At 40.9% G+C, this 27,074-nt stretch overlaps 1 protein-coding gene across 1 annotated transcript in view; it reads right to left on the bottom strand.

Annotated features, from left to right (window-relative positions):
• Positions 1 to 5,046: 5,046 nt before the first annotated feature.
• SIM1 (SIM bHLH transcription factor 1) overlaps positions 5,047 to 27,074 on the bottom strand; it is a 70,126-nt gene continuing 48,098 nt past the window's right edge. Inside the window, exons 10-12 of the mRNA XM_074990827.1 lie at positions 25,805 to 25,970; positions 17,943 to 18,348; positions 5,047 to 12,076 (exon numbers count right to left, since the gene is read on the bottom strand). Coding sequence (XP_074846928.1) covers positions 11,346 to 12,076; positions 17,943 to 18,348; positions 25,805 to 25,970 — 1,303 coding nt within the window. The 3' untranslated portion in view covers positions 5,047 to 11,345. The remainder of the gene's footprint in view (positions 12,077 to 17,942; positions 18,349 to 25,804; positions 25,971 to 27,074) is intronic.

The raw sequence follows: 27,074 nt of genomic DNA, 5'->3' as shown, positions 1-27,074 counted from the left end.
TACAAGTTCACTATGCTGACACAACTATAGATGCAAGTGATTGGACCTGAAAAATTGTACTTGTTACATCCAACTATTTTCACTTCCTCTTTATTATTTCCTGTCTGAATCAGCAAAGTGGTGAGTGCAAAGGGGGAAGGCGTTTCTAAAAATTAAGGACCTAGGTAGAGCAAGCAGCATATAGTGTCTTACTTAAAGCAGTTTGCTAACTATAGCATTCCCTCTTTTGGGCTCCAGCCAATCCTCAGGTATAGCTGGAGATATTAGTCAAATTTTATTTCTGCAGCATTCCTAGAGACTGATGACATGTTTCCAAAAAACTGAATGAAAACCTTAGATAATAGTGCTATGATATACTAACTCCCTGAACTGCACGCTCTGGGCATCATAACATAGCAGCCTCGAAAAGATATGTGGTGGCTATCATCTATGCTACAGAGGTTGAACCTAAGTGACATAATATTAAAAAATACTTATAGGCTACGTCTATACTAGCGTGCTATGTCGAAGTAGCCTATTTCGACGTGTGAACATTGAAATAGGCTACTTTGACGCGTAACACCTACACATCCTCCAGGGCTGGTGCCATCAATGTTCAACGTTGAGGTAGCAACGGAGAACGTCGAAAGGAGCCGACCCAGAAGGAAATGAGGAGCGTCCACACACACGAGCTCCCCGTCGAAATAAGGGGCCAGCAAAGCCCCAGGCCACTCCCTTAAAGGGCCCCTCCGAGACACACTCGGCCTGCACAGCACAAGATTTACAGAGCCAACAACCAGTTGCAGACCCTGTGCATGCAGCATGGACCCCCAGCTGCAGCAGCCAGAAGCCCTGAGCTAAGGGCTGCTGCAAGCAGTGACCACAGAGGCCCGCAGGGGCGGGACAGAGCATCTCTCAACCCCTCAGCTGATGGCCGCCATGGAGGACACTGCTATTTTGAAGTAGCAGGATGCAGATCATCTATACATGCCCAACTTCGACGTTGAATGGATGGTAACAGCAATTTCGACGTCTCGCTGCCTAATGTCGATTTCAATGTTGAAATTGCACACGGAGCGTGTCGATGCAATGCATGCTATTTCAACGTTGTGCCAGCTACTTCGAAGTAGCCAGCTAGTGTAGATGCACCCATAGTGGGGTTTCTTCAGAAGCACTTGGTACGGGCTTTATGCTGCTCTCATTGACACCATTGTGGTCTTGTCTACACAGCATAACAACACTAAGTCTGTGTAAGCCTCCCACCCCTGTAGAAGCTTTGTTTCCAATACCATGCCAGACCTGCACTGAAAACCAGGGCATTAAAACCATGCTAATGCCTCCATACTGTGTGATGTAACACTAAATGAGAATGTCAGCTTCTATAAGTAAATACCATCATACCCCAGACTTCCGAGAGCCCTTGCCAGCTGTCTTAGGGTTTGGGTCGTGGTGGGCTGCGTAAGAATTTGTCTCTCTCTCTCTCTCGTGAGTCAGCTGGAAGTGGTTTGAATGGTATTTAGCTCACCGACATATCCAGCCAATCCATTTTGTGTCCACACAGTCCCAGCAGCCAGAGCCATCAAGTTGAATCCCTGCGTGGGAGAAGAACTTTTCTACCTTAGTTGTCCAACCTATTTCCAGACTCAGAGAATCTGCAAGACATGGGTTGACATTGTGTTGTCTGGTTTTGACCTGCCAAAGGACCCTTGCCACCTGGGACGCTACCATGCCATTTGTGATCCAGCCGCTTATGCTTGTTGTCTTAGCTGCACATCCTCCCTACTTGAGACTTGCTTTTGGTGCAGGCCCACACGCACAGACTGGTGGGATCATATCATTGTGCAGACATGGGATGACCAGCAGCTGGGCCAGGACTTTTTCCATAGAGAAGCAGACATTCCTAGAGGTTTGTGATCAACTTGCCCTCAACTCACATTCCTCTAATGCCATGAAATCCACATGAAGGAGGCATTGCCAGGCCAGTAGGAGGTCAGTATAGTGCTATCTGGCAGCTGACTACCTTAAACTACTACAAGTCCTTGGTTAACCGTTTGAAGTTGTATGGCAAAAGTTTTTGAGGCATGCAGGGCTGTGAGGTACCAAGAGTTGGTGGATGTTACAAATGTTCCTGAAAAAAAAGTGGCTTGTTTTGAGAAAATGGGCCTTCCAAATGGTGCTGGGAAGATAGATGAGACTCATGTGCCTCTTGTTTGCCCACTGCCAGGAGCATATGAGTACACATACCACAAAGGCCACTACTCCACCATTAGGTGGATCCTAGACATTCACACATTCATAGACCATCATATGGAATGCACTGCCAGGCACTGTTACACCAAACACCTCTACCTGCTTGGATACAGCCTTGTAGACATGGTCATTTCTTTTGCTTTTGCTGAAATTGAATGTCAGTCTCGTCTCACACCAGAGGTAACCAGAATCTGGCTGTGTTCCTCCGGTCAGCTAGCAACACGCTTGTTACTAGACTTTTTAGTCCTGGCCATAGCTAATACCAGGGGAGTTAACCATTTCAAGTTGAGCAGGCCATATGGAAATGAAGGGTTAAATGCCAAGCCACTGCATTTGAACCAGGAGGCTGTTTCTGGTTTGTGGAATGTGAGTAGGAAATTTGAGGGCGAGGGCTGGGAACCCAGCAGAATTTAGGATGGTGGACTTCCAGACCTGAGTCTTGCAATCTAGATGTCAGTTGTGTCCACACTTCAAAAATGCCTGCATTATACCTATGACATGGTGGGACTCAGACTCTGATCCCCTCCCCTAACAGGATCCATTAACAACTCCAGATAAGTTCCAGGTTCATGTCAGGATGATTTTGATTTGGAGAGAAGTGGAAGATTGAGCTCACGGAGTCATAGTCTGTGCTTATTGTTGCATGGAGACATATTCTGGGAGCTTTACCATTGACTTCAATGGTAGCAGAGTTGGATGAGTGGTGAGCGCTTCTGAGAAGCCAACATTTACTGTTTCAAAAAAATCACATTTGTCACATCTACGAAGACAAGTACAGAGTCCTGTACTTGGGATGGAGGAATCCCAAGCATTCCAACAGGCTGGGAACTGACTGGCTAAGCAGCAGTTCTGCAGAAAATGAATTTGAGATTACAGTGCATGAGAAGCTGGATATGAGCCAACAATGTGCCCTTCTAGCCAAGAAAGTGAACAGCATATTGGGATGCATTTGTAGGTGCCTGCCAGAAGATCTAGGGAGGTGATTATTGCCTTTATTCAGCACTGGTGAGGCCACTTCTGGAGTATTATGTCCAGTTCTGGGGTCCCCATTACAGAAGGGATGTGGATGCACTGGAGAGAATTCAGCAGACGGTGACACAAATGATTAGGGCACTGAAGAACATGACCTATGAGGAGAGGCTGAGTGATTTGGACTTATTTAGTCTTCAGAAGAGAAGAGTGAGGGAGCATTTGATAGCAGCCTTCAGCTACCTGAAACGGGGTTCCAAAGATAGGGAGAGGCTGTTCTCAGTAGTGACAGATGACAGAACAAGAAGCAATGGTCTCAAGTTGCAGTGGGGAAGGTCTAGGTGGGATATTAGGAATTCCATAGGAGACTTGGTGAAGCACTGGAATGGGTTACCTAAGGAGGTGGCAGAATCTTTTCTAGAGATCTTTAAATCCTGGCTTGACAAAGCCCTGGCTGGAATGATTTAGTCGGAATTGTTTTGGCTTTCATCAGGGGATTGGACTCAATGACCTCCTGAGGTATTTTCCAACTCTATGATTCAAAAGAGAACTAAATACTGTTTGTAGAAAGTTTTCACTCAGTGCTGTTTCCTCTCCTTGCATGTAGGACCAGTTACTATTTTAAATTTCAGAGTGACAAGTTGTGGCAAATATCAGCTGGTTTAAGTAGCAGGTGGTATAGTCCCACTACCATACAATAAGCCATGTAAGTAGGCACCAACCTCTCATTTCCAGCATCTAATCTTTTTCCTCCACTCTAAAATAGCTCCTGTCCTACCAGCTTCCTCTCACCCACTTCTTGTCATTCATATATACCACCCCTGCAATCCAAACTCAATCCACTACATCCTTTCAGCTACAAAACCCCATAAATCTCCTAGTCCACCTCCAACACTTCACTCAGTGATGCCCCAGTTTAGCCTCTGCATCCCCGACCTTTGAATTTGCACCTTTCCCAATCAACTTTCTGATAGGCCACAACCCTTCTCCCAGCTCTTAACTCTCCCCACGGCATCAGGGTTCAGAACACCTTCTCTTCCCACAATCCTCAAGATCACAACTCTGCCAACCTCATGCTCAGAAATCATCTTTACCCACCCTCAAGTTCTTTACTTCAACAGTCTGCCTCAGAATCCACCGTCCTCCTATCTGATAACCAGCTAATAAACCCCCTTAATCATTCGTGGGCTTAGACAGACAGAGACATCATGGAGAGGGATGTAGCTGCAGGAAGCATGTGTCCACAGAGGCTGTGTAACTAAACTTAATCACCCTCACAAGACCTTCATTCGTCGCGTTCCTTTTACAGCTTGCAGACATTGCACTGCAGGGACTCCAAGTAAGGTGAGGTGGACTGCAGCCACCAAAAGCTGCCAGGAACAGGGGAAGACTGAATCATACCAGGACAGTAGCAGAGGACAGCACTTCAGTACAGCAGCCACAATTCAAATGCTAAAGCGTGTGTATAATATGGCTAATAATGGGAGGGTTAACAGTGTGTGTCAGCCTCACCATATCCTAGCACCCAGTGGACCCTGACTGATCCTTTAAGTGTGCTATAAACTGCAATTTATAAATCAAGAATAAAATGTAACATTGCTGCATTTAAATGAATTTCAATGGCATGTTTCAGCGGTGATACTTACCATTTCAAAATACTCTGTTCAAAATATGAAGCCATTTAATTGGAGTGCAATGGAATCCAAGTAAGTGACTTACCCTGAACATCCTTTAAATTCCCAGGTATTCAGAAGCTGATTAAAAATTCCTTCTGGAAAACATTTCCATGTAAAGGACCATCCTTAGCTTAAAAACTCATGAAACCAGACAAAAACTGAATATTGGTAACTATATTTTAAACAAAAAAAAATCTTCACATAATAAATACATCTTATGCACATTACCTTCAAATTTACTTCAGAAAGCTATTTACAATATAAATAATTATAAATGGGAACACTTTGCAAGATATTGTTAACATAGCTAAATTGTGTTTCCTACATTACATTCCAAAGGAAAACTTCAAATTACAGATGTTATGCTACAATGTCACTAGAATCTATACATTGCAAGGCATGGCATTTGAAATGTTGGCAATGTGTCCTTTTTGTAAATATAATGCATTGGGTTTGGGGACTTTGGGTTTGTTTGGCTTTTTAGGTATGCTGCTCAAAACTCAAATATGAAGGTGCATCCTTATTTCTAGAGAAACTTCTTCTAGTTTTATGCACTGATATATTTATCACTGAAAAAAAAAAAGAGTGCTTTAAAAGAACTTTTTCCTCATTGACTTTATTTTTTTTAATGAAACTGCTGTATGGTTTTATGTATTAAAGAAATTTCTTACTTCCCACTTTTTTAGCATCTAAGATCAAAATCCCATGCTGTCAAAAGTTCAACAAATAAGATGTTTTAAAAATGTATTTTAAACCCTGTAAGCTTATGTTTACCATTTGAAAGGAGAGGTTAAGTAGTGGACACAACCATCCAAAAAATCATTGTTTCTTTCTCTAATGCCTGTATGTTTGATCTTTCCTTTCATGTATAGTCCCATGGCAGGAGCCATAAATTAAACTTCTTTCAGAAAGGGGTGCGTTCTTACAAGTCAGAGACAAGATTTATCCACACAATTCTTATATGCATTTCACACTATAGTGAAATTTCCTCATATAATTTTTCATTGTCAGACACTGCAGGTATGCTTTTTTGTGAAAGGAAACTGCGCTGTCACTTGCCAGTCAGCAGAAAATTCTACTTAATTTTCTTTGTTCAAAATAATAATTTTCTTTGGAATATCCACCTGTAAAAATGGGTTGTTAGCCTGTGAGCTACCCACTCGGGGGCTTTATTCATAACAAACTATGTCACATATGATACCAAAGTGATAGCACAGTACTGTTGGTTATTTTAACTGCAGACAGATTATTGAACAGATATATTTAATAAAACAAATAATAAATAGTTGTTCCAGTTATCTGAATATAACAGTCTGGATGACTTGGGACTAACCAGCATGTGTATTTGGTAGGAAGTAAATTCCTCAGTCCTGGTCTTATTCAAGCCAATAATAAAACTTCCATTTCCTTTAATGAGAACAGGATACAACCTTATGCTGCCATACATAAATTTAAGAGAATTCCATGGGAAGACCAGACTTGAAATACATTTGCTGCCAGACATTAACCATAACTGCCTCCAAAACACCCATAACTGGTTTAATCCTGGAATTATTTTGTGAGCAGTAACCTCAAACAAAGCCAAAAGGAAATTTCATGTGGAAGAACAGAACCACCATTCTGATAGCCATGAGTTTGCTGGACTTTGGTGCTGCAATTAAAAGCTGGTGCTTCTGCAAAATTTGGTCAACTTTTCCAGTCCATTCATGCCTTTTGCAGAAATACCATGCAAGACCATCTGGGTGCTATTAATACCTTTCAGATAAATGATGGTTCAGGTAATCAAGAAAATTATTGAATTTGTGCCTCATGTCAGGAGAGATATAACTGAGATTTCAAATAAGAGAAGGGCTTTGTTGATTAAATAGATCTGGATAAAAGTGGTTTTACTGTACTGTGCTGAGTGGTAGCACTTCTAAGAATATCATCAAAAATCATGGAAAGTTGGCTATTTCCCAGAAGGTGAAAGAACAGCAACATATTCTCAGTCTTTGGCTCCCTCAAACGTTTAGGGCAGCCCATACTTTTCTAAACCTATTCAAAGCACGTATATTAAAATAACAGGCTTCATTAGAAATTCATGCCATTTACACAGAACCATAATTAGGACTTATGGGGCCCTATGCAGTGCTATTAAACTGGTGCCCCTTTGCCTGATGGCAGCTGTGGAAGGGGGATGGATGATGATTTTTAGAGATGTGACATTATAATCTTCAGCAACATACTAATGAAAAGTTTTAAAACAAATTTCAAACTAAGGTCCTGTAGCACATTCAGAAACTGACAAGGGTTGGCAAATGTCTGGAATATGGCTTCATTACCACTTGAATGGCTCTTTCACAGGTTCTGCTAATAAGTCTTGCAGGCTTTTCACTTTTAACTAGATCCTCCCCAGAGGAAGCAGAGCCTCAGAACAGGGACAGGAATTGGGAGATGGGTGGACATTAAGACCCAGTGGTGCCCCCAGTCTTCGGGTGCCCTACCCAGCTGTGTATTCTGCATATGGTTCAGAACAGCTCTGCATATGGGGGTACTTCTCTTTACAGTTGTCATAGTTACATCTTGCAGGTGCAAAGAAAACTTAGAGCCAGATTCTGCAAGACTAGAACCTTACTCCACAGATAAACCCAATGAAATCAATAGCGCTGCTTGAGGAGTAAGGTTTCTATTGTAAGTTAAGAATTTGTATAAGACACTGGCCTTACAAATGCACACTATGTCTATTGAGTACAACTGTGCATAAATGAGAAACAGTTTCACTTTTCTCCTAACATCAAATAAAGACACAGAAGGCCTGATCCAGAACCCACTGAACTTACTGAAAATACTTCCATTGATTTCAACAAACGTTTGATAAAGGTCATAAGTAGTTTTCCATTTTTATTAGTATCTTCACTTGGTATTATGTTTGTTGACATAATGCTACTATGATATGAAAATGCTAGAACACTACAGGCAATTAGTGTAGTATTAATTGCACTTGTGGAATGAAATATACCCTAAAATGTCTCAGGTGTAAATTATAGCAGTGACATAACAGGATACAATTTGAAAAATGTCATACCAAATACCGTATCTTGCATTTTCAAATTTGCCATAATTGCCCATCTCATTTTTTAGAAGGGTACATTCCTCAAAGGAGGCTGAGGATTTTTACATTTAATCATTAAGATTAAGTGTGGAGTTTATTTAAACATCAAGTTCATTAAAGTAGGTCATATAGTTCGCATTGACGTCATGAACAAGTATAAGCTTTTTGCCACACAGGAAAGTACGTCATACCATTTGCAGTACTTAAAAAGAGTTGCAATCTGAAGCAGGATATAGCTTGCTGCAGGTCTCTAAGCTTACAGATAATTATACTTACAAATCACGTGTAATAATTTTTCAAACTCACATTACAAGCTCCTTGCCAGCTTTGAAATTAAGAGAAAATTTTTCACTCAAGGCTGGCCCTTAAAGGGAGCAGGATGGCCAATCACATAGCCCATAATAGACAAGTGCCTCCAGTCAATGACACTGGTGCACTAAGAAGGAGCAATGGTTGCTGGCGTCTTGCATGAAGAACAAGCATCAGTCTTGCTTTTCTCACAAGATGGTGGCACGTAGAGGGCATATTTTAAATATTATATACATTCCTGTGTTTGCCATTGTAGTGGAACAAAACTATGGAAAGTCTCAGCATGGGAAATATTTAATTTAGCAATAGTTGCTTGGAAATTTTTATTCTATATGGGATCACAGTGAATAGTAACAGGGAATCTTTATTGCATGGCTTACTTGCTTTCTTTCATAGATGAAGAATATAAGTAAACTGTGTTATAATTACAGTAATTTATGAAGGCGCTTTTCATACTGCAATATAGCATAATATTCATATTTGCCTAGAGTTACTTTTACAACGTACTGGCAATAAGCCAAGTGACATATCAGACCATGTGTTTATATTCTATTTTACTCAGTAAATCATACTTTACTACTGTACAAGGAGGCTCCAAACAAAATGTGGCTAATATTATTCATATATGCAAGCTAAATAAAGTGTATCCAGAACTAGACCTATCAAAAATACCATCTTGTTCCTAACTTTGTAGGAATATACACAATTCTGAAGCTGAAAGAAATCCTCCCTTTTGAATTAGCAGTTGCTAGCCTTTTCCCAGCAGCTTTAAATACTGGCCTTGTTTTTCATGGTTTTTTTAAGATCATTTATACTAGCTGCTCCTGTTTATGAACTTCATAGTTCATTCAACTAACTAGGTTTCATTTAATAGAATTCTTTCCAAATTTGTTTTGTTCTAGTTGGTCCATGGCTAATATGTAATGCCCCTTGGCTCTAGTCTATCTACCACTATTTTAAATAATCTTGTATTCTTATCTAACTTCTCTTCCATGCAGAACTTTGTGCACCACAGTGACATTCCCTCTGAATCATTCTTCCTCCAAAGATAGCAAACCCAGTTTATTTAAACACTTATTAGATCTTTAATTCTCTTTGTCTTTATGCTCTGTGCTCTTCTCTACCTTTTCTATTATGAGCTTTAAATAATAAAGGCCAGATTGCAACAGCTTTCTCTTGTGAAATAGTATCTGTGATTATGAATGATCACACTAAAATCAAATGGGATTGCGTGTGGTGTGAAAGTATTACAGTTTGCCTGAAAGTGGTCAGAACTGTATACAGCAGTATTCCAAGTTTGGCTGGGTAATTTTCTTGGTCTTCAAGTAAATTTCTACTTGGTGAACCAGATTATTATTACTGTCATTATTTTGCTATCAATTAGCCTGGCTTTGAAAACTGATATTTTTGTACCAAACCCTTGGATCAACCTACTTCTTGGTAGATTGTGTTTTATGACCATTTATGACAGTAAACTTCCATATATATAACTTCTTTGTTTTATAAATCAAGCCATTCAGTAGCGCTCATCTCATTTTTACTCTAGTGTGATATAATCAGGAGGGTCTAGTGCAGCTCCCATTGAAATCATTGGGAGAAGGAGTGTGCCAATGACAGGTGGCATGCTCTTTCCTAGCTGCCTTTTTAAGTGCAGGTTTTTTTTATTAGCTCATTTCCCCTCCTCATAAGGTTTTTGAATATATTTACTTATCTCCTTTGATACATCTTTTAATGTAGAGGAGGTGTCTGCAGGACCTGATGCTGCAGACAGACATCAAACACTTTGAGTTTTAGTCCATGTATTCTCTCAAGACACTGATTTTGCCTTCCCCAGATTACCATGTGACTATTTTGGACTTCCCTTTCATGAGGAAGAAAAGAATGTAAGCCTTTTTCAAAATCACACCCATCACTTCAAGTGACAAGTTACTTCTTCCAACTCTGAGTCCTTACAACCTCCTTTACTTTCTTCATATGCCCCAAATTTTTCTGAGAATTTATCACAGACAACCCACAGTCTTCACTTTGTCTTTGTCTCTTACATGCATACATTATCATAGTTATGTTTTATAGTCCTCATAGCCAAATATCCAGGAATTGTATGCAGTTCCTCTAACTCAGTCCTGATTACCTCAGCCATGCAGAACATTTTTTCCCTCACTGAATATTTATTGTTACATAGTACACACTGCCATGGGATTAAACTAATTCATCTTGGACCACTCTCCACTTCAGCGCCTCTTCCCTCTTTCCCTTCACGAATTTTCTTCCATTTCACTTTACCAGACACTTCATGCACCATCCAGACCATGATCACAATTCAAAGTATCTTCCTGTTACAATCAGATCCTCTGCATTGCTCAAATCCCTCCTTTCTGATTCCTTCTTTTAAACAGTACATGAGCAAACAGTCCAGTAACCAATCGTAACTAGGTCACTCAATTTACGTCTTGCCAGCCAAGCAAGTGTGTAACTGTGTGTGTGGTTATTCAAGGAAGCAACAATTCTGAAGATCTCTCTATCTTTTTCCCCCCGGCTTTTGGCTAGTCCTAAATACTTTACATCACTGAGCAACATAACATGACTGGAATTTAATGAATAAACAAATCAGTGAATATACCCATTTTCTGTGCATTTTGAAAAGACATGTGAGCCATATTTTTGCATGTAAAGAATGCATAGCTGTTTTGGTGACTAAGGCCAGTGGGGCACATGCAATTGAGACCGGCTGCCCTTGGCAGTATTTTCATCAACTGACCCCAACACAACGTGCAGGAATTGCTCAGCTGGCCTGCCACAATGTGCTCCCAAACCAGGCCTCCTCCATCTTCTTTTCTAGATAATGTGACAACAACTTTGACTTATCGCCATTCACTATAACCCTGAATGCCAATGCATTTGTTTTTACAATAACATGTGTCAACTCACGTATCCCCAGTACCTTAGGTTATTTTCTCTAGTGCAGCGTGGTATATCAAATGCTGGTAATGACAAGGGCATTAACACTGATATATCTTCCAATTATATTTCAAACAATTTTTATAGCAGAAAATATTTTAGAAAAAAAAACATCAGCTTCCATTGGTTATTATAACAGATGTCCCCTTGTGTCCTTGTGCTGGATCTTGCTGCATCCTTAAGTGAGAAGTCACATCAAAGTGTGATCCATTGCAGCCCAAGGAATAGTTTCTAATGGTTTCACTGTCATATAGATGCTCCAGGGCATATCCAGTTAACGTGTAAGCATGCTTGTCAAAGTACTGCCTGTGTGATGTGTAATAATTTGGAGAAGCTGCTGGATGGTCCCCCGTTGCTTGATGAGGGGACATGTCCGAATGCAGGTAGTCTTTCGCTAGTATCAAACTAGATTTAGAAATACGGTCAGAATTTGGGCTGCTTATCCTAGACAGTGTTGTGGGGCTGTTGTCATAGTCATTTTCATGTGGGCTCATAATCTTTCCATCTCGTTGCTGGATATGTTCACAAGGAGAAGTGTTGGCAATGGTAGGCACACGGCAGACATCCCCCGTCAACTGCTGTGGCTGGTAGTTTGCAAAACAAATTGAATGCTTTTTCCCTGCTCCATTAACGGAGACCAGCTGATCAGGGGTTGTTTTCTGTAGCTGAAGCCTGTTTTCTTCCTCTTTGATCATTTGCTGGGTAGCTCTGATCAGAGTTTCAATTTTGCTGGGCTCATGTGGACTACTTTGATACTGCTCAGTACGGTACCGGTCTCCTGATTCACTAGCAGAGCCAGGATCTGGGGAGCTAACAACACTGTCGTCATCCCAGTGTCCTCTCCCTGCAGGACAGACAAACAAAAAGAACATATCATTGGTTTGATTTGTATGTGGACCTCAGAAAGAAGGCAAACAAACTAAAATCCTCTTTTTAATACATAGTGTGTTTTTTCTGGTTATTGTTTGCATTTAAGTATCACCTGGCAACCCAAATTGAGATGACTGCCTGATTATGCATAAAAGACAGTCAGGCCCTCAAGCAAAAAAGTAGACCAGAGAGTTGCAATAAGAGCTACTAACCCTATGTTACAGATGGGGAAGAAAACAGAGGTAAGGTGGCTTGCCCAACATCACACAAGAAGCCCAAAGAAAAGACAGGAGTTCAAAAGAGGTCTAAGACCTCACCAAATGCTTTAATCTTGAGAATATTCCTCCAAACCATGTAAGTGTTTTTGTCAAGATAGGCCAGATGAAGTAATTGATCCAAATGTTCGAGTTTGAGCTCATAATGAAATACTTCTTCAGCAAAGGATATAAACTGTCAGTTGGGCACAAAACTGCAATTCAGTCTTTCTGAGTTCTAGTCCTGGGTCTAACACCACTAGCCTTGATGTAATCAATGGACGTTAATCACTCTGACCTGTAATATGCAAGTACTATGCTACCTCTTCACAGGGGATTTTTGAGGAGAAATTGTGCTTGATTGGATTTTGAACATCCCGGCCTGATTTTTAACAATGGTCTAGAATTTAGAGAATTAATTAGCACCAACTGTGAATTACAAGTCCAGTTGATATAATTTAGCTGTCCAAGTACCATTCTGCATCTACAACATCAGAGCATACTGAGACTCGCCTGACAATGAGGCCCAAAAGGCGACATATTTTTTTTATTAGACTGCGCTCTTTTAACCCCTTCTGGGCTTTAAGACATAGTCAAAGTGTATTATAAATCCAGACACTGCGTTTTTGTGTGGCCTTATGTAGCATATTATACATGCTGTCTGGCAATGGCAATGAAAAAAAGAAATAACAAAACAGTTGCCTTTCTGTTCCTTGATAGAGCAAGTGTGCACAGTACTTAGTTTTATAGTGCAAGAATATTTGCCATCTACAGCATTTAGAATTGGAAATTTCAGCCATGCTTACCTGACGTTTCCCTTTCTTCACAAGCTAAGACCCACAGATCTATTGCAAGGAGTGTTCAGGTTGGCATGCAGCGCAGGAGACAAAACTAGACCCATCTATCACTAGCAAAAAGGGAGTGACTCTGTCCCTGGTGAAGCTCATAACTGAAATAATATCCCCAGTCAAGAAGGGATAATACCCCACCAATAGCCAAGGATAATACCCATCTACAGAGACATTATGGCTGAGACTACACTGAGCTCTTCTCCTGGCGGCTTCATGCTAACAAGCACTCTTGCAATTGCAAATGGCTGTCCATTACCATAATCCCAGGGCTAATTAGGATGGCCACGTGAAATCTCGCTACTGGCAGAGGCTGCTGCTGGCATTAAACAGTCTGTGTAGACCTGTCTCTGCCAGCTAAAAGCACCTCCGTTGCCAGCTCCTTATGCCTGAATTCAGACGTTAGGAGCTGGTGACACAAGAGCTTTTAGCTGGCAGAGGCAGATCTATGCAGCCTCTGTTTAATACAGGCAGCAGCCTCTGCCAAGCATTTGCAACTGTAAGACTGCTCATTAGCATGAGGCTGTCAGAAGAACAGGTCAGGGTAGACCTAACCTATAACAATGGAACTGTGAAAAAAACCTACTAATATACAGGTCCATTTCAGAGCAGTGAATGCTGTTTTGTATCAGCTAATATAAATGATATTGTCTGGTTGGGAAGGCAAGATCCATGGACTTCATTGCTCCAAGAAAGAAAATTTTCAGGCAAGCACAGATAAATTTTGCTGTTCTTCTTTGCATTAAGGTGATACACATACCTCATGGAGCTGGAAGGGACCCTGAGAGGACCAAGCACTATCCCTGACAGATTTTTTTTTAATCTACTTGCCCCAGATCCCTAAATGGCTTCCTCAAGGATTCAATTCATATATCTGGGTTTACATGGGCAGTGCTCAAACCACTCTGAAAGTAGAATGTTTTCACCAGCATACCACTCATGTGGGTGACGAAGTTAGTAACTGGGACAAACAGTATACACACACACCATTCTCTGTATATATCTGAAGTACTACACTGTGGAGCACTCTGCAGAAGGCAACATCAGCTAGCCCTGTGCCCATTACCATAGAATCCAAAGCATCTCACAAATATTAATTTAGCCTTAATATACTCTCTTGAAATAGTATCGGAGGGGTAGCCTTGTTAGTCTGGATGTGTAACAGCAACGAAGGGTCCTGTGGCACCTTATAGACTAACAGAAAAGTTTTGAGCATGAGCTTTTGTGAGCAAAGACGAAAGCTCATGCTCAAAACTTTTCTGTTAGTCTATAAAGTGCCACAGGACCCTTCGTTGCTATCTCTTGAAATAGGGGATTATTATTTATCTGCACAGTGGTAGCACCCAGAAACCTGAATCAGGATTAAGACTCCCTCTTGCTGATCACTGTGCAGAGAATAGTAAAAGATAGTCCTTTCTCAAAGTTCTTAAAATTAATATCCCCATTTTATAGATGGGGAACAGAAATTTAGCAAAATGTTTTACCAGATTCTTATCCTTTTGCTTACATTGAACAGCTGCTTACCTCCCAAATAGGCCATTGGCTTCACAAGGATGCTTATGGAAAAAAGTACTATTCAACAATGTGAATTAAAGTATCGATATCATTCCCAAAGGGATTATTTTGGTAAGTGTTTTAACCTCACAGGTAAAAGACTAAAAATCTGACCCCAAGTCACTTGGGTCCACAATAAATCTTCTGCCAGGGCCACATTCCCTCGATTATGTGTGACTTCCAAAGAAGTGACCCATACCTCCTGTCTGGAAGCATTGTCATAACTGTATCTGACTGAAGAATCACTTGTCTCACTTTCACTGGTGGGTGGGATAATAGGAAACATGAAAAGGACTAAAGAAAATTCTGAAAAAAACCTCAGTTTCCCTGTTGTCCACTGTAGTGTATCTATGCTAACATATCCAACAGGAACAGTACAAGGGGCACTGACTTCCTGTATGAATGTTTATAGTTTCTCTTGCCACTTCGCTAAGAATATCACCCTATGCTTATCTGGAATCCAAATCTTAAACTGAGCATATGGTATCACCTTAGTTCTGAATGGGACCCTGAAGAAGGATGTAATATGCTTCTCTTCTTGTCTGAAAGCTATTATTAGGACCACCAGTGTATTTGCATACTATCCGAAAGGCCAGGACTTTTGCTGGAAGTGATATCCTTTGGAATAGCATGACAATTTTCTGTGGGATAGTAATGGTGGAATATGGACTTTTCTCTGGGTCACAGAAAATCTCCCTTGCTGATTATTTCGAAGATGAATTTCAGAATCTCCATCCTGAAATTCCATTTTTAAAAATGTGTTCAAATGCTTAAGATAAAGCATTGTTCTGCTGATGCCCAATCTCTTTTTGACCAGGATGAAATATAGCCCTTTTTCCTCCTTATAAGTGAGAGGAACAACTGGTTTTATAGGCAGGGTGACCATATCTCTCTATCCCAAATAGGGTACACTGAGATATGGGAGGGAGAAGGGCAGTGCCTCCCCGCTCCACCAAGGTGCAGGGAGCTGGGAACCGGGAGGCAGCCATGTGGTGGGCTCCCAGCTCCCCGCGCCTCAGGGAGCCAGGAATGAGGCAGCAGTCACCGGTGCCCCTTCCGGCTCCCCCCAGACTCGGGGAGCTGGGAATTGAGTGACAGCCGCACAGGTGGGCTTCCCTACGTGTGGGGAGCTGGGAGCAGGGTGGCAGCTGTGCAGGTCCGGCTCCTAGCTTCCACAAGTGGTGGGGAGCTGAGTGCCAGGTGCAGCCATGCTGGTCCAGACCCTAGCTCCTGCAAGCCATGAGGAGCCCAGTACATCCATGTGGGCCCAGCTCCCGTGTTCTTGTGTCTGATCCAAAAACTCCAACCGCCTACCTCACCCCACAGTTTGTCAGTTCTCCGGAATGCTTTCAAACAAGAGCATTTTGAAACATGTGAGAGATGTTTTCTTACACTTGTGTTTTCTACGAGAGGAGCCACATATGGAACACTGCATTGTAATCTATTATTCTTGATGAAAATAAAGTACATCAAGGGAGACATCTAAAACAAAGTCTATCACCAAGAAAATCTTTTAGACTAATGGATCTAGACCACAAACTTTCTTGAACTTGCAGAGGATGAGACGCTGCAACATATCTGTCCATAAAAAGTAGAGGAGGTGAAATATTTGTAGGCAGCTGATTCCTCCAAGGTTGACACAAGTGGCCTCATAATTTCTTTTAAGGCATGAATCATCTACCAAGTCCACGGACCCCTTAGAACAAAATCCCCATTTGAGGATCACTATATCTTTTAGATGGGAGAAAATAGCCAAGTTCATTTTGAGGGAAAAACAACAATTTTTTTGTAGACAAAGATAGATTTTGGAACCTGTTGCCTTGTTCATTTAGCCTGTACTGACTTTGGAGGAAACTTCCACTTCTCCTCAGGAACATCCACCAGGACTTCATGAAAAGGAATGTAGGTCTCCAGTTTAGAATAAAAAGTAAACTAACAAATTAAAACCAAGCTCTATTAGCAGCTTTCTTTGGCTGAAAAAAAAGTGGTGTATTTTATCATATCTGTAAAAATGTATTATAGATCCATAAATAATATTTCTATATTACATCATTAGCATAATCACCAACAATTATAACATGAGAAATATATCTATCCAAGTGTATGTCTTTGGTACTGTGAATAACTCACACATCTCAGTTCTCATTTTGGGGAAAAAAAGCTAGATGCACTTATGAATATCAGCATTAGGAAGCAAAATACAAGGAAGTGCAATAGCTTATCAAAAAAAAAAAGAAAAAAAAAGCCACAAAACAGTACTAGCCAAAGCAAACTAGAGGCCTCTTTTCTTCCTTCTCTTTCTTTCAGACTATACTTCCTTGAATCTGTTATTTCATTTTCTTTCTCAACATAATTTTTTTTCTTATTGGAACGGAACAGGACTTATTTTTTGTCTGAACTTACGATGCCAGATGCTAAAAGTCAATGCAGCTATGCCAACTTATAATAGCTGGAGTTGTGGCCCAATATAAAGTGCTGTCATTGGTTCTGTAGGTAACACCTCGTACTGCAACACAGTTCTTTTTTCAATATGTACAACTACGGCACAAGGTAGGCTGTGATGGATACCCCTCAAAAAGTCTGGAAGTAGAATTTGATTTGAATAAGCACCTGGTATTCTAAGTGTTTATGTGAATTTTATCCAAATCTCTTGACTCCATCAAAAAAGGGGATCTTTTGAAGTTTCTATAATCCTTGCCATTTTTGTGGCTGGAATTACTTGGAAAACTCTTTGGGGTTTTTTTAGCATATTTATTTCTAGTCCAAGACAGGATCAGTGGAAGGGATCAAAGTTCAAAAAATAAAAAAGGGGGAAAAGATTTCCATTTTTTTCCACACTACAAAAAATATATATATTTGGGTTTGGTTCTGGATAAAACTTTGGTTAGTTTTGATTTTATCTAAACTTGCACAGCTTTCATTCAAGCTGATTAAATACATATACTAAGTGCACCTCTTCACGTTTGCTAAAATTTCACTTATTATGTGTTCCTAATTAAATTTCACAGTTAAAATATGGAACAAATCAAATATTTGATTATCTAGGGCCTAGCTCATCCAAACCCAGACTTGCACCTTCATAGCTCCCAATACAGAGTCACACGCATACGAGTTGGGCATGTTTCAGTCAGCCCTTTGAAATTCTGATATAGCACCATTTCAGCAATTACTTGTTATCTCTTACCTTGTATCCGGTGAATGGAAGTGATGTGGGGCATACTGTTTTCATATGCTTCTCTGCTTTCTGGGGAAGGTTTTGTCAGGGGCAGTGCTGTACGAGAACCCCACCAAGTATCCCTTCCAGGCTGCGGTGTGCCCAGGAAATATCTACCAGCTTCACACCTGCCTCCTTCACAGGCCGGAGTATGGAAATGTCTGTCATCAGTCAACCTAGAATGGTCCAGTGCAAAACCATAGCAGAGAGAGCTGCGGTCCGAGTACTGCCTATATGCACAGGAGACATCATGGTGCTGAGAGCCTGACCTTTCGGCAGGTTCCAGTAATTGCGGAGAGGCAGTATCAGTTAATGGACTTCCACCCCACTGGCTCTCATGGTCAGATTCAGATCTTTCTGTGTGAAATCCAGAGTACTGTAACACAAACAGAAAGACAGAGGAATAACTATACCTGAATAAGACAACAAAGGCAATTAGACTGGTGGAAAAGTTGCTCTTTTTCTGATGGGGTCTCACCTCACCAGTCTTTCCCCATAGAACAGTCTGTGATAAGCCCACACTTGACAAGGTAGACCTCAGAAAAGTCTGAGACTGTCCCATTCCCCCCTTTAAAAAGTCCTCTTCTGACATGTAAAATCTAGCACATAATATTCATCTGAACTTCAATAGCTCCCTTCTTCCATTCAAAAATGGTTTTTAAATGGATTGAAACAGACCCTCCCTCTGAACAGACCAAAACTGAACCTGTTTTGAAATTCCTATTTCATGATCACTACCCCTTGCACATATCTCACTTTCTTACCTGTGGTGCCAGGTCTTCTTGAAGTTTCCTCTCTCACCTACTGCTGATGAAAAGGAAGGTTCCAATGCACTTGATGATTTCAAAATACCATGGAGAAAATCTCCAGAATGCTCCTGAGTTTTAAAGCAATCGCTCAGTGGGACCCCAAGGGGGTTACAATGGCCTGCTACACGTGAGCAAGAAAACCAACTATCAGTGACTATTTACCAGAAGAGGAGAACATTTGCCAGGGCAAGGCGAGACCGTTATCTGGTCACCACCACTGCAGAATAATACTGACTGATGGGGGAGAAAAGCACAAAAGGCAGACAGAATCAGAACCTATCAAGAGGGCAGAAGAGTTATGGGACCAGCTGGAGCACGTAGTGTTGGGCTTAGAGACAGTTAAAGCTAAATTTTGGATAAAACTGTGAATTTCTGGACACTTTTCTGAATAAATAATGTTTATTTGAGCTTATGTATCTTTTTATTAATTCGTCACATAAGAAAATATGGATCATCTTCTCACATCAGCTATATCTAAGACCATGGAGTGGGATGGACCAAAAAGTGCAATTTATTTGTCTAGTACTGCATATCAATGCTACAAATCAAAATGCTTAAGAGAACTTGTAATTCTCGGCTCCTCTCAGTCCCTCTGAAAATACCCAATGACCTTTCTTTTTGGTACCAATCAAATCACTTTACTAAAAACAAACTACTTTCTCTTTCTTTACACTGAGTTGCTATGAAACTCCTCCTTATCAACCAGAATCATGTTTTATGCACTTACCAATCAAAAGTACTGGCCATATGTGTGACTTCAGGAAAGTTAAACCATCTGTGCAACCCTAGCAGTGCAACTATTTGGGTGGGGGTTGGGGGCAGTGTTGAAGTCTTTGCTGACAAAAAGGCTAGAAGGAGTCTAAGCGAGAAATGGTAGCAGCTTTGCATAGCCCAGGCACATTTTGGTATTTGTGCACCAAAAAAAAACAAAAGACATACATACAAACAGAAGATATATAGGGTGGAGCCAATGACTAACAGACCAGTACATCCCTATTTATCCTCACAGTCTTAGGGGACACCAGACCCTTTCCAATTCAGAAAGTTTTAAATGAAACTGAGGGACTAGAGGAAATAAATTAGGCCCTTTAAAACTAGCCAGTCTGGAAAATCATCTGACATTCTCAGCCTGGGATATGAGACTCTTGGCTTTTATTAACTAAGAGCAAGCGTAGTACCTTAATTGAGATCTAATATCAGATTATACCTTACCCGACTTTAGCTCACTTCAATGGACTTCAGTTAACTGTGAATTTTAGTTAATTGGTGTACCATTGTGGGCCAAACTAATAAAATCTCCTATGCTCTTCCTAGCAGAAACACCCTAAAACTATTCTACAACAAGTACATTGTCATTAGAGCTCAATTTGAAATTTTCTCATACTAAAATAAATTGACCAAAAATGGCCTTTAAAACAAAAGTTTTCAAACAAAAATTTATTTTGGTAATGTTTTCATCTATTTTCAACACAGAAATGGAAATGCTTTGATAATTTTTTTCACTAAACCCCAAAAATTCTTTTCAATTCACTTTCTGGAGTGTAATTTTCAAAAGCTGAAAAGTTTTACCAAAACTTAAAATGGCTTTGATGTTTTATTTAAAAAAATAAAGAAAAGATATCACACAAAAAGTAACTGGCATTACAGCCAGTTGGGAATTTTTTGCTAACATTATTTTCCAAACACAAACTAAAATTTTCCTCAGGAAGGGACAGGAGGAGGGACCATCGGGTTCCCAAACAATCCCTCCCATGAGATAATGTTCCACAATGGGAAAATCTAGGTAAAGCAGCACTGCCTAGAAATGAAGTGTTTTGATATTCCCAAAATCAGTGTGTTTCATTTAAATCAAAAATATCAGAATGTAGTATTTTAATACTTCCAAACATCAATTTTTTCATAATTTTTGTTCCACCAGCATTTTGGAAATTTCAGTTTTTCACTCCAATTTGGACAAAATGTTGAAATGTTGGAATTTCAAACTGGGTCAAAAGTCTGAATTGTGCTCAGTTTAAATGGGCTTTTTTTTTTCTACTGGCTCTGTTTTGTGGCTACATTGCTATGAACATGAAAAGAGTTTTTCTCCCTAATGATATAATTTTGGTTGTAATCACAGTTAGTTTGACTTCTGTGAGTATCTTCTTCACACAGCTAAAATTCACAATGAATTCAACAAGTCTTACACAGTTAGTTCACAGATCAGGGTAGCATTTCAAAAGGCAGATATTCATGTGTCAGAAATGCACCAGGCAATGACCGTGTAGCAACATAGCTGAAAAACAGCAAGACTTTGCACATGTTTTTTGTGCTTCACATAAAAGATGGCCATCTGAGATCTAACTTGTACAGCTGCTAGGCCATGGGCGAAATTAAATTAACACAGTGAGTTGTTTGTGGCCTACAAGGTTGAAAAAGCCTGCCTGTATATGACTGCATAACATCAGTCCAGAGCCAGGCAGACATAAGCCTAAAAGATTTTCTTTTAAAGATGGACATTGTCAAGCTGTCTTTATCATTGACTTCCCACACCTATGTCTTCTGGGAACATGATGTTCACAAGATGGGACCACTTAGGTTGGCAAGTGTGAATTTCCTTAGCGATAGTTTTAGGGGAGATGGAAGACAGCCCTTCCAAACTCTTCTGAAACCTTTCAAATTAAACTCAGGCACAATTAGCCCAAGTGATGAAAGGCACAGGATACTGGGGTTGGTTTCAATAGCAATCTGACCAATCAGAAGCAGTGAAACCATTGTTTTCCATAAAGAAATTGCTCCTGCATAATTGAAAGTTTTCTGCTTTGCTCATTTTTCTCCATGTCTGCTCTCAGGCAGTACTTGTTAGACATGTGGCTTTGTCTAGTCAAATTAGGAGATAAAGGTTGGGACAAGATGAAGGACTTCATTGGCCAGAGGCAATGCCTGAAATCAATCATACCTTCCAAAGCTAAAAATATTGCTGGCAGAAAAGAAACAACCATGAATTCAAATGATTTATTTCAAACTACTTCCACTCCACCAACAGCTTCCTGCTGGACTGCCAGCTCCTGACAGACTCACCGGGCACTTTAAGACAACAGAGCTGTGTTCAGTGTGCCAGGCTGATGAGAAGTGATCAGAAAGGGATCGTTTTCTCTGATCTGCCTTTTATTTGGGAGAGTATTATTGTGGGAGGGAGGTTAAAAAAGAAAGAAAATCCACCCTCACCAGGCTAGCCAATGCTTAGCTTAAGAGAGGCCATAAAAATGCATTTGGCTACTATAAACGACAATATTTTTGTCACTTTTCTGCACCAGACACACACCTGCCCTCTCATTCCATAATAGTGAATACAGGTGTCTGTCTCATTGCCCTCAGCTCTCATCCCTCCATAGACAGCAACAACAGCCAGCTTCATACACAGTGCCAGATGTTCATACAATGAATATTACAGTTATCTAATTCTCTGGCAGCATGCTCAGGTTTTTATCATTATAAACTGTTAAATATATAGTGAAATCCTCTCAGAGTGAAGTCCTCTTTTCTATGAAAAACTTTCACTGTATGAGGCCTTAGCAGCTTTTCCTCTTGATTTGTGTCTTAGCCATGAGAAAAAACATCACAGATGCAGGCTGCATTGTACTAAGAACATATGCATGCCTTTAAATCACTTTTATCTTACTTTTTACTAATGTAACCCTGAAATGTAAAATACGTTCTTTTTGCATTCACTATTATAGGCGGAACAGATGGTGAAAGGCTTAGATTAAAATAATACAGCATGTCCATTAAAATAACCCCCACTGCTAGTGAGTCTTCACCAGACCAAGAGTTATGTTTACTATAAAAAAGGGGTTTGCTTTGCTGTTTGGAATCTATCAGTAGTTGCCAAAGCTTTAGGCTACAACAAGAAACAGTAAACAAATGAGAGGCTGTCTACCATGAGGCCCAGTCCTAATGTCCTTACACAGCCCTTTAAAATAGTGGGTGATTTGGCTGCATGAGAATGAATGCAGACTGCAAAAGGAATCCCGATCATTTCTTTTAGAGCAAATGTAGAACAAAATTGGCATCAACTTCAGTTGCATGGCAACTTAGCAATAATTAAAGTGCACTGATAGCATTATTACTATATTTGAAAGCATATGATCTAATAAGGACTAAAAATCCTAAAATTATTGAATATAGTCTGAGCCAAAGAAAAGTAAGGAAGATGTTTAGATGAAGCAATAAATGCTGATCAAAATCTGACCATAAAATCTTTCCATCAGAGGCTGATAACTCTCAACTTTTTCTTTATATGATCATTATTAATGGAAGATTAAACCCCAAAGCAGTTGCTCAGATGATCACCATTAAGATGTTTTGCCAGTATTGTTGCTTTTTCCTGTATACAGATGAAATGAGGCCTGAGGCTAGTTCTTTGGGATACAAAATAAATGGGATCCACAGGGAACACAGAGGGAATTATAGTAATGGGACAGAGACGGAAGAAAAGGACAACTCATCCAACTCAGTCTTTTTGTTCTCTCATAACTCTCCCAGTTTCTCACCCCTTCTTTCTTCTATCCTCTTTTCCTGTATTTAATCTCTCTACTTCTACAATCAAGCTGAAGAAGCAGAGTACTGATCAATGCTTTCAGACAGCAGCAAACCTCATAATCACATAATGCATGTCAGGGTGCCCTAAAATTTGGCAGCACCTTCTCCCACCCTGAGATTGGTTTTGCAGGTCTGTGCTCTGCTACCTTCAGTTTCAACTACAAAAATTTTGACAAGCACCTGTAATTCTACAAAGTCATTCCTAGTGAGAAAGATTCTAGTAGAAGGATTCCGCTCTGCAGATAACTTATTCAGCAGTAATATGAGGTTTGAGAAAAAAAGTGAAGTGAGGAGAGCACCACTTCTCCAGCCCAAGTAATGACCATGCTACCGAGATTTATTAAAAGCTGTTTGTCTGACAGTCCACATCTCATGGAGCTGTCCTTGTGGTACACAGCTGTCAATGGAGCAGATTCTCAGGCATCACTCAATGAAGCCTATGTTTTCTGTTTTTCTTCCAAGAGTAAGGTAGTAAGGGTAAAAAAGAGAGAAAGAAAAGAGTACACAAATTTAAAAGCCTTGGGGTATCATCGCAACACCCACTGATGACTGGGTAACCCAAAGGATCCCAATGTCCAATGGCTCCAATTTTAGCAAGAATTCCCCCTCCCGCTAAAAAGACAGACTCTGCATGTGAGCCAAAACTTTGAACGTCACTTTACGACCATGACTTTGAGTCACTCTCCAATTCTCCACAACTGAGTGGCAAGATTATGTGAGCTGGAAACTGATGGGCACAGGCAATACCACCTGCTGCAAGTTCTTTACAACAGCTTTGGTTGGTCTTTCAACAGTTTATTCTGTGACTGGAAGAGAGGAGGTACAGACTAGCTGCCAACACACACACACACACACAGTGTGTGAGAGAGTGAGTGGGGGGGCTATAAAGTATAATACAACCATTTTTCAAGAGATTAGCAACCTGTGCTCTTACAGTTTTATATATTATAAAATCTGTGACTTTACTGCTAATTTAGCTGGAGATGAGGATTGAATTGGGAACTAAACATTCTGGCAACAATTGCTATTAAATTAAGGATTGCTAAAAGTGCTAGCAAAAGAAAATTTTGGTGTCAAGGAGGAGAAATCTGTACAGATACCAATTTAATTTCAGGAACGGAAGAGAGAAAGAGAGAGAGAAATACGTTGAACATCTCATTGGAAATATTTTGTAGATACAATTTCTCAAAACTTAAAAACACATTTTACTAGAACTGTTCCTTGTGGAGCATTTCAGAGGAAAGGCTATTCTGGACCAAGCCCTGAGTAACACACTAGACTGAAGTAACAGGAACTATAACGCTGGTTTCAAAACTGGGTTCACAAAGTTAGTCTGAGTTCACCCTGAGGTGGCCAAATAAGTGCCCCCATTATCAAAATGGCTTAATACCCAGCAGTTCTCTTTGCAAGAAAAGTTAAAACTTCAGAGTCCTCAGCATTTCTGAAAAGCAGACCATTTATTTAAGCACCACAGTATGAACTCAGACTCCTCACTTTAAGAACCCAGTTTTGCAAATATTGGTCTTTCAGGAAGATCCTATCTAGAGGTAACAATATAGACCAAGTATTCAACCGGACTCCTTAAAAGCATCCACAGCTATCTGACAGTGCACCACCTACTCATGCAAGTATCTCCACTAAGGACACGGAGCTCCCTGTATGAGTAAGGTCCACAGGACAGGGCTCAATATTTGGTAGCCACAACAGTGTGGATGCTTGACAAACCATGTTCTCATGATCAAATATAGGGTTCTGTATGACCAATGAGTTGTATGAACAGACTTTTGCAAGCATGTCTGTGGAGATCCATTGAAAATTTGACTCTATACAATAGATTTTTAAACATAAGCCTGAATATGAAAAATAGGAAATTAAAGACTATTGAAATTAACACCATCTACCCAAATTTACTCTTCCCATTCACAGCTTTGTGTGTCCTCTCCACTTCACTGAGCCACCTTGTCCTAATCCCTCTTAGAAACTCATTTTAGGAAACAGTTCATCACTTATCTGTACGCATGTGCTTCCTACTGATCTTCCTTCTCCTGATAAAGACAGGGCTAGAAAAATGGTTTACTCAAAAATAGGATCATGCCATAACTGAATCATTCAGACGCTCACAACTCAAAGTCCCCACACACCAAACAACAAAAATGCTATACAAAGAGCTTTTTCAGCTCTTCTCATGTCCCTTCCCCATATATTATTCATGATGATTTATTGAGGCTGCACCATTTTGTACGTGGCATTTTATAAACAATTAACAACACATCTGTACCCTCAAGAGCTTAAAGTCTAAGGACCTCATTCTGCTACCCTTTGGCTCAAGCTGGGGAGCACTTTCCTAGTCCGTTCCAATTTCCTGCTTGAAAGTCAGCCAGAATCATAATCAATATGCAGTAAAGAAAGCTTTGTAACATAAGCAACTTGTTCAAAGACAGCTACCTGTGGATATGGTGATGTCCTTGATTTTGACTTGGTGCTTGAGAGCCGTGATTTGCTTCCCTTTCTATTGTCTGTTATGGTTGGAGTTGAATTTGCATACGAGAAAGATGGCTTGGTTGCTGTCACTTGATCCAGGGAGAGCTGTAGTCCTTTATATTCGGTATCCCTATTAAAGGCAGAAGTAGAAGACTTAAACTCACTCCATATCTTAATCAGACATGTTTTTCTCTTTCGTGGGGGATGGCATTTCCTCTTCCTTTGGGCTGTGCTCTGGGTCCCCCTGGCAGGGCCCATGAGCTCAGCGGGCTTTTCCTGGAAAGCCAGGACATCCTTCACCCCTGACTCCCCCTCTGGGGAAGCCTTTCTGGGTGCAAATAGCAGGTGGGGCAAGTACTCCTCCCAGTCCCGCAGAAGCCAGTGCACAAAGGTCTCCAGCATTTGCTTCAGTGTCCCATGGAACCTTCCCACCAGTGCGTTGGACCGGGAGTGATACCCCGAGGTCCAGGATGTCAGGGATTTTTTTCATCCCCTGGGCATCATCACCCCCGTGGGTCAGGGGAAGCAAGGCTTTGGCCATTAAACATCAATGCAGGTACAGGTAGAATCTAAAGTCACATAGGCTGCCATTTAGCAGCCCACTGCAATGGTCACGCTGTGTCAGCTGGTTTCCCCGGTAACCTGAACTCATGAAAAATTCATGATCATGGATTTGAATTCCGGGCCCCCGATTGGGCACAGGTGGGCAGTTTCTGGAAACTTCCCAGCCCGGATGACCTGTTTGAGAACAGGTGCTCAGAACTTTCATATGATAATTACCTCATGAATCATGCATGAACTCTGTCTATATAAGTCAGGCTGGTCCTGGCATTCAGGGCCCTTGGGTACTGCAGGTAAGGATTCTGCTGACCCTACACGGGACAGCGTGGCCAATAGGCATCCGCTGAACCCGAGGCCAGGCGCAAAGCCGAAGAAGAGCTGAATCACAGCCGCACCTGCAGCACAGAGCTGAAATCACTGCAGCACCTGCCTCTGGGCGGTGCTGAAACTGAGCTAAATCACTGCCGCGTCTGCCATACCTAGCAGCGTCGGCCATCTCTAACAGGAGCCTGTGCCACCTTGCAGCCTGAAGCGGCATCATTGCACCAGTGCGCCCCACCACACGCTTGCATCGAGGAGCAGCAAGCAGACCCTTTGGCCAGGCCACCGGGTGGCTAACTGGCCCCCCTCTTCAGTGGGGGGTACTGCGTACCCGGCGGTGCAACCAGGGGTC

The sequence above is a fragment of the Carettochelys insculpta genome, chromosome 3 (genome assembly GCF_033958435.1).
Source record: "Carettochelys insculpta isolate YL-2023 chromosome 3, ASM3395843v1, whole genome shotgun sequence".
Lineage (NCBI taxonomy): Eukaryota > Metazoa > Chordata > Testudines > Carettochelyidae > Carettochelys > Carettochelys insculpta.
This window is presented reverse-complemented; position numbering and strand designations above follow the sequence as displayed.